The sequence below is a fragment of the Alosa sapidissima genome, chromosome 11 (assembly GCF_018492685.1).
Source record: "Alosa sapidissima isolate fAloSap1 chromosome 11, fAloSap1.pri, whole genome shotgun sequence".
Lineage (NCBI taxonomy): Eukaryota > Metazoa > Chordata > Actinopteri > Clupeiformes > Clupeidae > Alosa > Alosa sapidissima.
In genome coordinates, this window is record NC_055967.1 from 32,559,962 (window position 1) to 32,576,239 (window position 16,278).

General features: G+C 43.6%; 2 protein-coding genes across 2 annotated transcripts in view; one reads left to right on the top strand and one right to left on the bottom strand.

Annotated features, from left to right (window-relative positions):
* Positions 1-3,414, bottom strand: part of LOC121723617 (MOB kinase activator 2) — an 8,299-nt gene extending 4,885 nt beyond the window's left edge. Inside the window, exons 1-2 of the mRNA XM_042109474.1 lie at positions 2,832-3,414; positions 880-1,037 (exon numbers count right to left, since the gene is read on the bottom strand). Coding sequence (XP_041965408.1) covers positions 880-1,037; positions 2,832-2,935 — 262 coding nt within the window. The 5' untranslated portion in view covers positions 2,936-3,414. The remainder of the gene's footprint in view (positions 1-879; positions 1,038-2,831) is intronic.
* The window catches only part of dnaja2b (DnaJ heat shock protein family (Hsp40) member A2b), a 15,255-nt gene extending 486 nt beyond the window's left edge, over positions 1-14,769 (top strand). Inside the window, exons 2-10 of the mRNA XM_042109462.1 lie at positions 7,824-7,944; positions 8,708-8,767; positions 8,982-9,217; positions 9,964-10,044; positions 11,053-11,186; positions 11,294-11,490; positions 11,777-11,921; positions 12,248-12,375; positions 14,466-14,769. Coding sequence (XP_041965396.1) covers positions 7,867-7,944; positions 8,708-8,767; positions 8,982-9,217; positions 9,964-10,044; positions 11,053-11,186; positions 11,294-11,490; positions 11,777-11,921; positions 12,248-12,375; positions 14,466-14,654 — 1,248 coding nt within the window. The 5' untranslated portion in view covers positions 7,824-7,866 and the 3' untranslated portion in view covers positions 14,655-14,769. The remainder of the gene's footprint in view (positions 1-7,823; positions 7,945-8,707; positions 8,768-8,981; positions 9,218-9,963; positions 10,045-11,052; positions 11,187-11,293; positions 11,491-11,776; positions 11,922-12,247; positions 12,376-14,465) is intronic.
* The last annotated feature ends 1,509 nt before the right edge of the window (positions 14,770-16,278 follow it).

The following is a 16,278-nucleotide window of genomic DNA, read 5'->3' on the forward strand; positions in this document are numbered from 1 at the left end:
GACCAAACTCTGAACCACCTCCACTTATATTGTCTGAGTGTGTGAGTGTGCGCTTGTGAACTGACCAACTTTAAACTTGCTGTACCCTGTAATATGGCTTTTAATAGTTGTCTGTCTGTCTGTAGGCAAAGCCTTATCAAGTGCACTATAGCCTATGTATATAGCTGGAACAGCCTTGAGACTGCAGAACATTTTTCACTCAGCCATCTAGTTGCCAATGTGTCCTCAGAATGCCCACAACCCCTAAGACCCCTGGATTGAGCCGAGAGTACGAGGACATTCTACTATAACCTCCTAAGACCCCTGGATAGAGCCGAGCGTGGGAGAGTGAGGAAACCATCGGAGGCCCCCTGGTGTAATGCGGACTAAAGGAAGAGCCCATTACTCTGGAGCGGATCTGGCCCACGAGGCACCTAGACTAATATAGTTTCACTTTCGCTAATGCTGCAAGACATGGTACTTGGCCTAAGTGGAAGACTGCGCACTACAAGTACCCTTCTGGCAGCGGAGTTAGGATCTGGCTACTGGGTTGCAGATTTAGTATCTGGCTGCTGGGTTGCAGATTTAGGATCTGGCTGCTGGGTTGTGGATTTAGGATGTTACTGCCTGGGAGTTGAAGTTGGGAGGCTGTCACAAGGGGCCGCATAAACCTCTGGGAACCTGGGCTTGGGCCTCTTGGTATCCATCTATATACTCATCAGCCTGTCCACAAGCTTATGTTGTTATATGTTGTTATATATGTTGCTCTCTCTCTCTCTCTCTCTCTCTCTCTAACCCTGATTATAGCATGTGTGTGTATATGTATGTGTAACTGCGTGTGTGTGTGTGTGTGTGTGTGTGTGTGTGTGTGTGTGTGTGTAACTATGTTTGTGTACTTACTGTTTGTGGCCATCCATTCATTGAGGTCTAAGCCATGTGGCAAGGCGCTGAATGTGAAGAGCTCAGTGCTGCTCTGCGTGATTCTCTCGCTCACACACTCTGGACGCAGGTACGGCTTCTTATCTCCACACAGAGGAGCCTGCCAATTATTATTCTTCCTGACACACACACACACGCACACAGACACACGCACATATGCGCACACACACACACACACACACACACAACCATACGCACGTGCACGCGCGCACACACACACATACACACACACACACACAAAACATTTTCATAGTCAAATTAACCTCCTTTGCATGCACTGAAAGCCTCACACTTTCCAGGATATTATGCGACTCCATGGACTTAAATAGACGTATTTGCACTCACACAATCATACGTCATATATAAAACATATCAGACCACTTTTATTTATTTCACTTGAAGGTTGTGTTCTATCAATTGTTTTACCATATTAAATGTGAGTGTATCTATGTATATTTATGTGTGTGTGTGATGGTGTGTGTGTGTGTGTGTGTGTGTGTGTGTGTGTGTGTGTGTGTGTCAGCGGAGCAAATAAATAAAAGAGTTGACTCTGGGTGACCTTGCCAGAGCAGATAACAAAAACATACTCCACTAACCATCCCTGCAATGTGTGTGTGTGTGTGTGAGGGAGGGAAAGAGAGAAAGTGTGTGTTGGAATAGGGGGAGGGGTCTCCTAAAGTGAAACAGCGCAGTCATTGTTCTTTATACCCATAGAATTAGGTAGCCTCTCTATCTCTCTCCCTCGCATGCTCTTTCTCTCCCTCGCTCTCAGTCTCTCTCTCTCTCTCTTTCTCTCTCTCTCTCTCTCCCTCCCTCTAAACTCCCCATAGGAGACTCTGCCAGCACTCTATTTATAGAGCATGGCCCCACATTGTAAATCAGCCAGACTACAGTGTCTAGCTCTTACTGTACGCATTCTCTCATACTTCTCCTACCCTTACTATACCCCACACACTATAATCCACTAAACTCCATTACCCTGCAGAGTGATAGTGCTTATTTGTGTCCATTCACAGTGCTTGAATATGATTATATTGTCATACATGCGGGAAAATGTTTAACATGCGTCAGAGGAGGAAAGTACAGCTGTCTTTACTTTGAAGAGCATTTTTTAAATTAGTTGCATGCATCTGTGGGGTGTGTGTGTGTGTGTGTGTGTGTGTGTGTGTGTGTGTGTGTGTGTGTGTGTGTGTGTGTACGTATGTGTGTGAATGTGGGATAACCAGGCAGGTGCCACTGCTGCTACACTCTCTCTCTCTCTTTAACACACACACACACACACACACACACACACATTCACAAGCTGTTTATCAGTGAGATGGAATGAGGGAAGTAATATGTCTGTCTGATGCTTGATCTCTCCCTCTTTCTCTCTCTCACACAACAACAACGCATCCAAATATACTCAACAGCATGTGTGTTTGTGGGTCAGCTAAGGGTATTTTTACCCAAACGTCTCTCTATCCGTCTCACACACTCCTCCACTTGCCCATGGCTCATCTTACACCACTTTAAACACACTTGTTGAACCTCAATACCCTCTCTGTCTGTCACACACACACACACACACACACACACACACACACACACACACACACACACACACACGGAGGAAGAGAAGAGAGAAAGAGAGAGATTCACAGAAACTGTGTGATTCTCTTACACAGCAAGAAACTCAGGTGATCTTATCAAATAAATATGCACCCCCCCCCCCCCCCCCCACACACACACACACACAACCATGTCAACCATGTCAACCATGTGCATTCCTCACCTCCCACATTTAATGTCTCCCTCTCTCTCCATCTATGTGTGTGTGTGTGTGTGTGTGTGTGTGTGTGTGTGTGTGTGTGTGTGTGTGTGAGTATCAGCAGCAGTGTGTGTAAGCAGCAGCAGGTGGCTTTCATACTCACAGATTGAGGAGGCTGACGTCGTTGAGGTTGATCGCATGAGTGTTGGCGTAAGTGTGTGCCCCGTCACTCTCCGCCGCACCAGAGTAACTCTGGCAACCCCCCATTTAACAAAGCCACACACACTCACACACTCACACACACGACAGGAGGCCGACTTTGCCAGGCCCATACGAGGAGGACACATATGTTTACAGACACACACACCTTCTATTCGACATACTCACTCAAACAGAATAGCCCCAAACACAGAGGCACACGTACTCACATTCATACACAAAGACACTTGCCGACACTCACAGTACCAAACACAACAAAGAAAAAACAACACTAGTGCACACACAATCACACGGATAGTTTGGCACTCACACTCACACTCACACACACTGAGCACTGGCACTGAGAAACTCACACACACATACACACACTAAACGCTCATACAGACACTCGCACACAGACACACTCAGTAGCTCCAGTAATCCAGACGGCAGACTTCAGCTGTGTGTCCAGGGCTAAAAACTGCAACTGAAATGTTACAGTCTGAGCGCCGGCTAGTTAGTGTGTGACTGTGTGTGTGTGTATGTGCGTCCCACCCGAGGCTGTCTCCGCCTCCAACAGCAGCAGAGTTGACAGGCAGGTTTCACCACACTACAGAGAAAATATTTACACACACACACACATACACAGAGAGAGAGAGAGAGAGAGATGAACACATAACACACAATGAGAGAGGGAGGGACACTTGAAAACATGCAACAAATAAGCAAGGCAAACAGCGCCATGACACACACAAATGACCATGGGTTCTGGCTCATAAATAACACCTATTAGGCCTAAATGAGTCTAAGTCCCTAAAGTCAGAGCATGGGGGAGAATGAGAAACAGCAAATGCTGCAGGGGAAAAAGTATTAGGTCTACAAAAACATCAAGTATCACGTTTCAGCATTGTTAAGAAAACAGCAGCTAGTAAGAAAGAAAGAGAAAAAGAAAGAAAGAAAGACATGAATAGCCTACATCCATTTAAACAGAATTGTGTTCTAAAGAAGAATCAACTGTACTCAGGATGTGTTTAATTTAGATAATGATGAAAAGTTGCAGTGAGGTGAAAGACCAGCTGAACTCTCCAACAGTGTGTCTAACAGTTAAATCCTTTTAACTGCATGGTTAAAAGTCCTGACAGAAATTCCTTCCCATCTGGCTCCAACTGTAGACCGTGTGAGGAGGCCTCTCTGACGCTTCATGCTTGCAGCAACTATAATGGGAGAAGGGGAGAATTGATCTACGTTTCCATCTGAAACAACTGCCCATTCTGAAATGCTCAGAGACACACATATAGCAATTACACCATAGATTAATCATACAAACACTGGAACAATGTTCTGTCACTTCAATTCAGTGGCTTGACAGATAGTCTCTCTCTTTCACACAGTAGGCCTAGGCTTTGCATATTTCTTACATTATTAATCTAGCACTCATGGTCATGGGTAGATATGACACTGTTGACTACCTATGGCAGAAATTGAGCAATACTTTAGTCTTGTTAGTTTACAACAAGTGCAACCCACATGCCCAATCTCTCTCTCTCTCTCTCTCTCTCTCTCATTCATTCTCAGTCCCACCTCCCTGTCCCTCTCCCTCCTCATGTAATCTCTTCTTGTACCCAGAGCAATGGTTGGCATGCCCAAGACTCCCAAATCCAAAAACAATTGACAATTAAAACCCAATGTGATGCTTCTGTGATAATGTAGCCTGGGTGAACCCAGACAATTCTGCAGAGCAAATTCAGATTTGCTTACAGGTTCACTTTGGTTCACTCAGCCTAGTGATAGGCTAATGCCAACAAGTATTTTAACAACTTAAAGTTGAAACGTGTCCATATACAGATCAAAATAGCATTTCAATAATTGTCATTATTTTACTATTTTCATTTAGGATTGTGATCTCTGGGATATTTGGAACAGAGACATTGGTAGCCTACACCCAGTCCATTTGTGAGTTACAGTTGTTTATATTCACACACACACACACACACACACACACACACACACTAACAAGCCAGACTAGTCCTGACTTTGATATACAACCCCAAATCAGAAAAGGTTGTGTAAAATGTAAATAAAAACAGAATCTGCAAATCTTGTAAACTTTAGCTGCAAAAAGGACAGCCAATATACAGTATCAAATGTTGAAATGACACGTATGACTATTTCATGGAAAATATATGTTCACTTTGAATTTGATACCAGCAACAAGTTGAGATGGGAATATTTTACAATTGATTAAGGTAACTGGCAACATGATTGGGTATGAAAAAGAGCATCCCAGAAAGGCAGAATTTCTTAGAAGTAAAGATGTAGAGGTATTCATCACTCTGTGTAAACGTGTGTGGACAAATGATAAAACAATATAATTAATGCTTTTTAACATGAAAAAAAGTATTTGGGGAGTTCATCATCCACAGTACATCCAGAGAAATCTTTGCAAACAAGGGACAGAGCTAAAAAACCTTATTGGATGGCCTTGGACCTCTGATGACACTGCATTAAAACCAGACCTGTTTCTGTAATGAAAATCATTGTATGGGCTCAGGTAAACCTCTGATAACCATTGTCTATGAGCACATTGATACTTAATTCACAGGGGCGGAGCTCGGGTATTGTGTGAGGGGGGGCGGGAGATGTTTGCCCCCCCTCACTGATTGTTGCAGTAACCCGCACTGTCGCGTTGGCTTGCACTAGCGTAATTTCACCAACCTTTCCATTCACACATGTAATATGCAGTAGCCAACCAACCAAAATATTTAATATATGTTTATTCCAGGAAAAATAAAAAATAAAGCCTTTGATCATAGCTCCCTATTCCGGTCAAACAAACAACAACTTTGCTCAACAACTTCAACTCATTTAGCATGTTAAAGGGACAACAACTATCCCATCCTTTTTAAAGAAAAGAAACGTAAATGAAAACAATATCCCATAGCCCTTGCCTAACAGAAAATGAGCGACTGTGAACTCAAGAACGTTAAAAGTTGGCCCACTTTTAAGAATTTCTCAACAAAGGAAAAAACAGACACGTAGCTTTACAGGCCTAAAAGGACATGCACACTGCAAAAAACATTTAATCTATGAGTTTCAGCATTCTCTCCTTCATGTTTGCAAATCTGTCAATAACTTTATCCTTATTGACCTCAATGTCTCTCTCGATACAGAGGAGCGCTAAGTCTGACAGCCGCTGGCCACTCACCCATGGTGGAGCGTAAGATGAGTTTCAGTCGGCTAAAACTTCTCTCTGCCTTCGCACTGCTAATTGGAATCGTCAAGTAAATACGATAAAGAATGGCAAGATTAGGAAAAGCCCGATCCATGTCGTTTGCGATGAGAAATGGGAGGATTCTGTGGGTGTTTAAATGCATGCACAGCTCACTGTACATTGCACAAAATGTAACAAATTCATTAACCACTTCGTCGGCATTGGATAGATCCTGTGAATAAAAGTCCGCAAGCGCTCTAACTTTATCAGGCGCAGCAGAGTAAAATGTTTCGGGTTCAGAGCAGCAAATTTTCCAGCTATTCTCTTGAAATCTGCAAATCGATGTTCAAACTGAGAAACAAAGACGTCAAGTATGTAGTAAAACACATCGACTCTGAATCTGTCCCTGCTGTCTTCTAAAATCTCATCTGCGTGTTAATCTGAACACAAACGCTTTTTCTTACGAACTCTTCCCCTATCAAAATCGGTAGTTCCCTCACACAGTATAGCCAGCTCTCTGGCTGTGTTAAACAGACAAAAACTATGCCTAACCCAGCCTACATATATTTTTATTGAACATTTAAGTAGTAAACAATTCCGAATGGATATGTGGTCAATAAACTGTATTTAAAAAATAAGATAAAAATCCTACCAGTGGGGGGCCCCCCCTAGCGGCGAGGCCCCGGGTTTTATTTTATTTGGGGGGCCCCCCAAATCTCCGCTACTGTTAATTCACAAATGCTAGTGTAAACTTTACCATACAAAAGAAGAAACTGTATTTACGTGCAGAAATACTACCGTCTTATCTGGGCCTGAGCTTGTTTAAAATGAACTGAGGTAAAGTGGAAAAGAGGTCCTGTGGTGAGATCCATTTGCCATTCTTTTTGGAAATCATGAACTCCAAAGAGGAGAGTGCCTATCCAACTACCCAACTTATCCAACTTGTTGGTGTAGACGTGCATTAGTGCCTACAGCATGGGCATCTTGCACATCTGGCAAACAATCAATTTTGAATGATGTATACAGTAGGCCTACATTTGAGCAACATACTGCCATCCAGGCAATGTATTTTTCGGGGAAGACTTTGAATAGTTCAGGAAAACAATGCCAAAATGAATTCTGCACATATTTCAACAGTATTTCTCCATAGAGGAAGAGTCCATGTGTCAAAATGGCCTGTCTGCAGTCCAGACCTGTCAAATTAGGTGCATCATTGAATGAAAAACATTAAGAATAGCCTACCCCATACTGTTGAGCAACTGAAATCCAATATCGGCAAGGAATGGGATAAAACAAAACTCTATAACTGGTTCTCAAAACTCTATAACTGGTCTTCTCAGTTGAGTCGAAATTTTCATTTACAACATTTGATATGTTGTCAATATCCTTTTTTGCAGCTAAATAGGCTGTGTTTAAGAAATGTGTAGCTTTATCACATTCTGATTTTATTTGCATTATAACGTCCCAACTTTTTCTGATAATTAGCCTAGTTATGAGTAGGCTTATCATTTTGACTGTGGTTGGCTGAGTGGTGCTTAATTAATGCAGCGGATGCGGAGACGACTAACAATGTGGATACATATGTGAAAACTTTTTCGTGATGCGAGAGATGTAGGCCTAGCCACTAGCCAGAAAGTTTGATTCCCTGGCTTAACAGCTGATAGCCTTCCCACTGGGACTTGGGCTAAATTTGACGCATTGCGTATGACGTTATCAACCGGCTTTTCTCTCCCGTCCTGCGCCCAGGCTCTGCTGTTGCTAAAGGGGTCTATCCTCACAGTGGACCAGTATGGCGAACGCTGTGGACACCAAACTGTACGACATTCTCGGGGTTTCTCCATCAGCATCCGAGAATGAACTGAAAAAGGTGAATTAGCTAAAGCTACTTATTATGCACGATAGGTCACTGGCACGGTCCATCCCATCGGTCGCACTTGGATAACGTTAACGTAAGATGAGCAGACGTTTGCTCTAGCTAACCAGATAGCAGGATAGCCATTGCCATTGTGCTAGTTTTTACACTACCCTGCTTTGTTATGCTAGCTAAGATTATGCTAGCTAGCTGACTAGCTTGCTATTCATGTGGCCTAGTTTCCTACGTGAAATTGCGTTTTTGGGCCTGACACCAAAATCTGGGCGCCTTTGTATGACTGGCTTTTTGTCAGCGTTTCATCTCACGTTCAGTGTTTGTCTGACAAAACAATAACGTCAGATGGCAAATGTATTATCTTGCCGAAGGACCACTTCAGGAGGCTACACAAACATTGACTGACAGGCGTAACGTTAATGGAAATCGTATTCGCTAGCTTGTAACGTTTACCCACAAAATGTAGCCATAGCTATTAATCCGCTTTTGGCATTGCTGGAAGATCTCAGCGATTTCTTGAAAACTATGTCATTGGGGAGTTGGTTCATGTTTTCATAGGACATGTATGCTTCACTGATGGTTGCACAATGTTTTTTATAAAGTAGCAAATGTTAGGTAAGAAGATCAATCTCATAAGTCATAACCTCCAGCACTGCTAGCGGTATTGATGCTGTGAATCCCCCCAAATGATGACTCTTGTCCCGTAAGAACGAGTGCAATTGGGTCTAATTGACGTGATAATTGATTTGCCCGTGTTCCCCAGGCATATCGAAAACTAGCGAAGGAATATCACCCAGACAAGAATCCAAACGCAGGAGACAAGGTAAGCAGTGCTCCCGTGACGTCAACACGTGTATCAGCTGTGTGTTTTGCGTTTAGGGGAGGTATATGAGTTCGCGATTTAGGTTAGATCAATGCAATGCATTTTAATAATTGTTACATTTAATTTTCAGACACATATCCTCTGTTTTCATTTTGTGTTTTCATATTTACATATGTATGTGCTTTCCTCTGTGTGTGCGTGCGTCTGTGTGTAGTTTAAGGAGATCAGTTTTGCCTACGAGGTGCTGTCCGATCCGGAGAAGAAGGAGCTGTACGATCGCTATGGCGAGCAGGGTCTGCGTGAGGGTGGCGGCGGGGGGGCCGGCATGGAGGATATCTTCTCCCACATCTTTGGCGGGGGCCTCTTCGGCTTTATGGGGGGCCAGGGGGCGCCAGGGCGCAGCCGAAACGGTGGAAGGAGGAGGGGCGAGGACATGGTGCATCCGCTCAGGTGAGGCCTGGGGGAGAGAAGAGGGACAGACAGAGAGAGAGAGAGAAAGGAGGGAGGGAGAGAAGAGATGGGTAGAGAGGAGAGGTGGTTAGAAATAAAGATGGAGTCTTTGCTGCATTCATTAGGGCCTGATGGTCATTGAAATTAAGGGGTGTTGCATATGGGAGTGAAGCAGACGTTAGTCAAGCTTGGAGCATAAAGAGAAGAGTACAATATCAGAATGTATCTCTGACTTGGGTCATAGTTCTGATAAAACATGTACAATTCCTGTTCATCAGCTGCTGTAATCATTATAAAGTATAACGTGACTGTACAGCATCTTTTTATGTTGAAAACGTACTTTAGACTGTCTGTGTTTGACACAAAAGCTGAGCTGGCAGAGGTATAGGGTGTGTGTGTCTGTGTGTGTGTGTGTGTCTATGTGTCTGTTTATGTGTGTGTCTGTGTTGGGTGTGTGTGTGTGTGCTGGGCGTGTATTGGGCTTAGCTTCAGCCTGACCTATCAAGTAGATGAGCTAATTCAGGATGGCCAATAGGCATGGTTCAAAATGATTTTTTCAGCCAATAGGATGGCTAGTTTAGGTTGTTTAGGAAGAGTGACAGTCATGCTGCCCTTACCTGACTAAAACCTGTCTAAAACGGCAGCAGTACAATGACTGAAGAGGCCCGGTGGTAAGGAAAGATATGGGAGCCTCAGAGGGACATAGAGTGCGTGATTCAGTGATTGTTTCCTGTCTTCTTTCACAGGGTGTCACTGGAAGATCTTTATAACGGCAAGACTACAAAACTGCAGCTGAGCAAGAATGTTCTCTGTGCCGCCTGTAGTGGGTGAGTAGATGGGTGTGTGTTTCTCCTGTATATTTGTGTGTGTGTGCGTTTGTTTGTGCGTGTGTGTGTGTGATTGTTTGCGTGATCTGAAAGTCAGCTTGTGGTCTCTGATCAGTATATAGCCACCTCTTACTTCATGTTTGTTCTTGGTTGTTTTTGTTTGACCCAGTTTGCCAAACAGACTCAGATACCAGCCAGAAGGCCATTACCTAGCCAGATGGAAGACTCTTTGGCATTGATGTTTGGTCTTGTGGCTGTCTTTCTACTAAAACACAGAATGTCTCTGCCTTTGTAAACCCTCTCGGTCCCATCATGCTGGCGGTTCTCAAGGGTTCCCCAGGGTTCCTCAGGGTTCCTCTTAGTATTGATGTGCTTGTGCTTGCTTGGCGTGTCATTACATTAGCCTGTCCCAGATTCGTGCGTACGCTGTGTCTGTATGAAACCTCTGGTGTCTGTCTCCACTCTTAGTGATGGGTCATTGTTAGAGGTGTGTGTGTGTGTGTGTGTGTGTGTGTGTGTGTGTGTGTGAGCACAGATCTCTTTTCCTAATCTTAGTGATGGGATGACAGAGGTCTAGGCCCAGAGGCTGACACTATTATTGAGACTGGTGAAGGTAATTAAACAGGTCATGCATTTTAAAGTTAGCATGAGCATTATAGATTTAAAAAAATAGGTTTTTGAAGGTGTCAGCTTAATAGATTCTTTGTTTTTTATCAGAAAAGAGGTTTTGTTGGCTGATGGATCGCCTTTTGGACAGTAGCGTAGAGTGCCACTGCCAGTGTTTCCATTTCTCAGTTTAAGATTTGCTGCCCCCTGTTGGATATAATGTTCCTTTACTTCAATGCCACTATCCAGATTTGTGTGCTCACTGCAGATGGACGTGACCGCAGTTGCTCAACTTTTTATTCTTAAGGAGTTTGCGTCATGTTCTCCTGCATATATTTGTTAAATATTTGCAGGACGTGTACACCAACATTTACATGGTGTGTGTGTGTGTGTGTGTTCCAGGCAGGGCGGCAAGCCAGGTGCGGTGCAGAAGTGCACGGCGTGTCGTGGGAGAGGTGTGAGAGTGATGATCAGACAGCTGGCCCCTGGCATGGTGCAACAGATGCAGTCAGTCTGTTCCGACTGCAATGGAGAAGGTACAGGGTGTGTGAATGTGCCTGTGTGTCTGCATGCTTTAATGTGTGTAAGGATCAATCAAAATGTTTATTGCAGAAACTAAAGGTGTGTGTGTGTGTGTATGTAGGTGAGGTGATCAGTGAAAAGGATCGCTGCAGGGAGTGTGAGGGGAGGCGTGTGATTAAGGAGGTGAAGATGCTAGAGGTCCATGTTGATAAGGGCATGAGACATGGCCAGAAGATCACCTTCGGTGGAGAGGCTGACCAGGCGCCCAACACCGAACCTGGAGATATAGTACTCATTCTGCAGGAGACAGACCATGAGGTACACACGCTTGCTCGCACACACGCATGCACACACACACAATACTGAACCTGGTGACATATTACTGGTGACATGACATGGTGTTTATACTACTAAAGACAAACACACAGGCGTACATACTGTACACACACACACACACACACACACACACACACACACACACACATGTACTTACAAGTAGGCTACATGAGAACAAGAACACATGAGCTCTAATATACACGTTAACACAAACTCTTGCTTCCAGTGTGATATTATGCATGTTTTGCCTCATCTTGACTGTGTGCAGGACTACCGTCGGGATGGCAACGACCTTTATGTGACCCGGCGCATCGGGCTGGTGGAGGCTCTGTGTGGCTTCCAGCTGCAGCTGGTGCACCTGGACGCACGGCAGCTCCTTGTCAAACACCCCGCCGGAAACGTCATCGAGCCTGGTAGGGCTGTCTGTGTGTGTCTGTGTGCGTGTGTGTGCCTGTGTGTGTGTGCCTTGACAGAATGACCTGTGTGCGTGTCTCCAGAATAATCTTAATATGTGTTTAATATCATGGACATAATAAAGCAATTATATATGGGTAAATCTCATCAGTGAAGTTAATGTACTTGTGTGTACACAGCAGGTTATCAGCCTGAATTGCCTGTGTGTGGACTATACAAGTAAATGGTCTCTTTATGAATGAGTGTGGATACTGTGCCAGATATGCTACTGATGTATGTCTATGTTTGCATATTTGTACGTGTGTGTGTGTGTGTGTCTGCACAGGCTGCGTTAAGGTGGTCAAGGGGGAGGGGATGCCTCACTACAGAAATCCATTCGAAAAAGGAGATCTGTTCATCAAATTTGATGTGCAATTCCCAGAAAGCGGCTGGATCGGTCCTGAGAAGCTGATGGTAATACACACACACACACACACACTAGGGCTTTGACTTTGGCCCAAAAATCATATTCAAAGTTCGTTTGTTTATTAATATTAAAATTCGAATATATTCGAATATGTATTAATAATATTTTAACCATTAAATGTCTCCAGTAAGACCGATATTGGTATCAAACTTACGTTCTATATGTTCTGTCCACCAGAGGGCAGTGTATCAGTCAATGTCAATAGACTATGTGCACGAAAGGTTAAAATTGTTAAAATTGTTATTGAGATAGGGCTGGACAATAAAACGATAGCGATATGTATCGCAATAGACATGTAATCGATATCAATAAAAAATACGTTCGATAGAACATTCATAATTAAAAGCAACACACACCTCCTGCCTTACGTTGTCCATAAATAAATAGGCTAAATATATCTTGCATTGTAGTATGTCAAACTCTACCAGAGTAGGCGATAGAAGTAGGCCTACCTCAACACAGACTCTCCTTCCCCCGTACACTCTCTCTCCCTCTCAACAGGCGCATCCCTCCTCAGCATGCACAACATGTAATCCAAACATTAATCGTGCAAGATGACTGGCTAAATTGCTATTAAATCCGGTTAGCATCATTAGCAGGCTGCACGAATTTGTTTAAAACTGTTGCATTCAAATTGACTGCTAAGTTCTGATTATCTCAATCCCGATGCAAATGGAAAAGTATTTTCCAAGACTCAAACGGGCCTGTCCCAAGGAGAAAAAGTATTCATTTGAAACTTAAACACACGTAGGGAAACTGAACAGTCTAACCAGACTATGATACACTAGCAAATTAAGCTAACGGTACTTTGTTTACAATATTTCCAGGCTTCAACCAGTGCTGCTTTTAATTCAGACTTATCTACACATTTATTTATTTGAGTGTTTTTCATGATTGTGTTGCCATTTCTTTTCCCTGATTGCTTTGATTGATAACTGAGGTGATTAAAATCAGACATAATATCTTTAATTTGAAAAATAATCGAATTATATTTGAATAACGAAGTTCGGAGTCAAAGCCCTAACACATACATACACACACACACACACACACACACACACAGAGAGAGAGAGAGAAAAAGTGCTAACCCCTGCACAAACCTGTGATTGTTATTGTTTTAATCAGAGGAGAAAGCAGTTCTGTCTTACATAAAGGCTTCCATACACACCAATGTCGGGTCGTTGGTGGCATTATCAGGGTATCCGCAGGGTTTTAAAAACTATTAAAAGGTAGCAAATCAACGTAGCAAAAATAAGGGCCATTAAAAGGTATTAAAATGTATTAAACACATTTTTACGAGGTATTACATTTGGAACTATTTTTTAAACAATGAATAGCCCATTCAGTGTTACCATGCATCTTCTAGCCCACCACCACCACCACCACCACTCCTAGCGAACCACCACCGCCACTGCTAGCATACCACCGCCACTGCTAGCATACCACCACCACTCCTAGCGCACCACCACCACTCCTAGTTTGGGGCAGCCGTGGCCTACTGGTTAGCGCTTCGGGCTTGTGACCGGGTTTGCCGGTTTGAACCCCGACCAGTAGGCATGGCTGAAGTGCCCTTGAGCAAGGCACCTAACCCCTCACTGCTCCCCGAGCGCCGCCGTTGTAGCAGGCAGCATACTGCGCCGGGATTAGTGTGTGCTTCACCTCACTGTGTGCTGTTTGTGTTTCACTAATTCACCGATTGGGTTAAATGCAGAGACCAAATTTCACGGGATCAAAAAAGTATATATACTTATACACTCCTAGCGCACCAACACTGCTAGCGCACCACCACCACCACCACTCCTAGCGCACCACCACCACTCCTAGCGCACCACCACTAAGTTAAGTGTATCAAACCCAGATCAGACCCTCTCATTGACATCTACAAAGGTTATGTTAAAGAATCACTAATTCAGACAAGCCTGTGGAACCCATATGAAACTCAATCTTTTACTACTTTGTTTTTTTGTTGGTAGGTAGAGTATGAGTTTATGTCCATATATATTACATTACATTTGGCTGATGCATTTTTAACCACATGTGTGTGTGTGTGTGTGTGTGTGTGTGTGTGTGTTCTTAGGAATTGGAGGACCTACTTCCAGAGCGTGAGAAGGATGAGAATATCACAGCAGATGCAGAGGAGGCTGAGCTTGAAGATTATGACCCAGGTCAAAGTTCATGTGGGGGTCACAGACGTGAGGCGTACAACGACAGCTCCGACGAAGAGGGGGGGCCACATGGGCCAGGGGTTCAGTGTGCACATCAGTAACACACACAAACACACACACACACCCATAAAACGCACACACACACAGGATTTAACCTCCCGCCCTCTAAAAAGAAAACAAAAAAAAACAAGCAGACACCTATTAACAGACTCACACAGAAACATATAACATGCCTATTCTAAAAAAAAAGACAGTGTCACAAACACAAACACACACGCGCACACACACAAACACACACGCGCACACACACAAACACACACGCGCACACACACAAACACACGCGCACACACACAAACACACGCGCACACACACAAACACACGCGCACACACACAAACAAACACACGCGCACACACACACACACACACACACACACAAACACACGCGCACACACACAAACATACACACTCGCACGCGCACAAACACACACGCACACACACACACAAACACACGCGCACAAACGCACACGCACACACGCGCACACACACAAACTCACACTCACACACACACACACACACCCTTCCCCCCACACACGCAATGGGGGAAATCTGTTGACTATGATGCATATGTACATACTCCTAAATATTTACTGATGAAACTACTGGAACGATGGCGTGATCTGACCCATCATACGCACATAGAGTCAGAGCTGAGGGTCTCTAGTCCATAGGCACCCTGCTCTACATATTTACCGTTCAACTTCAGGAAGAGTTAAGTATGGCATCTCATCTAAGTAATGTGTTACAGTACAGAAACAAAAGAATGTCTGTGAATTTTGTTTGTTTGTTTTTTTTTATTTTGTTCAACACATCATTTAATTTGTAAAGAAGCCGCTGACCTGGTCTTGCCAGACACCTGAAGTAAGCAGACCAGGGAGAGTTCGGACAGATGGACTTCAGTTCAACCTTGAATGCGTTTCTCGCATGTACAAAGAAACATATAGACACACACTTGCATAACTAGTTTTGTTTCAATGTGTCTGTGGTGGAGCGTTTGGTTGAAGCCAACATTTAACTGAATCAGTGTGAACCTCACTGCAGAACGGAGGACTTCTAATCAATTTTGGTATGTGTGAGATATTTATTTATTTCTGTGAAAGTTTAAGTGAATTAAAAAAAATGTTCAAATCTGAAACTGTTTGTGTAATTATTAATGGCAACCTCCTTGGCCCACAAGTGGTGAAACATTATTAAGCCACATTATTGATTAAAACCTGAAGACATTAAGGAATCATTCACTAGGGGTTATTTATTTAGTTCAGTGGATCACTCATTCATCTAGTAAGGTGTGGGGGAGCCGGTGATTTTGAACTGGTGGCTTTAGTCACTGAATGATCACCAGCTCACCCACATGAACTGATTCACTTTTTGAAAGACAAGAAAGAGGCTGTTCTTAAGCAAAGTGTGCAGCCATATGTTTGCTCATGAAAACAGATTAAGGGTAAACTCTTAAACGAGGGAAGACACCTGTGGCAGGAGCTCTTTGTCCCACTCCTGTCTAACCATAGCTGATGGAAATTTAAATTTAGCGATTTAAAATGCCTCTGAGTTGCTAAATCAGGTTGGTCTAGTCCAGCCAATTGGCCATTGATGAGCTCAGTCAGTTCCATAGGAAGAACAAATGTAATACAGAGTGGAGGATTCTGACTAGCAGCACAACTGATAGAG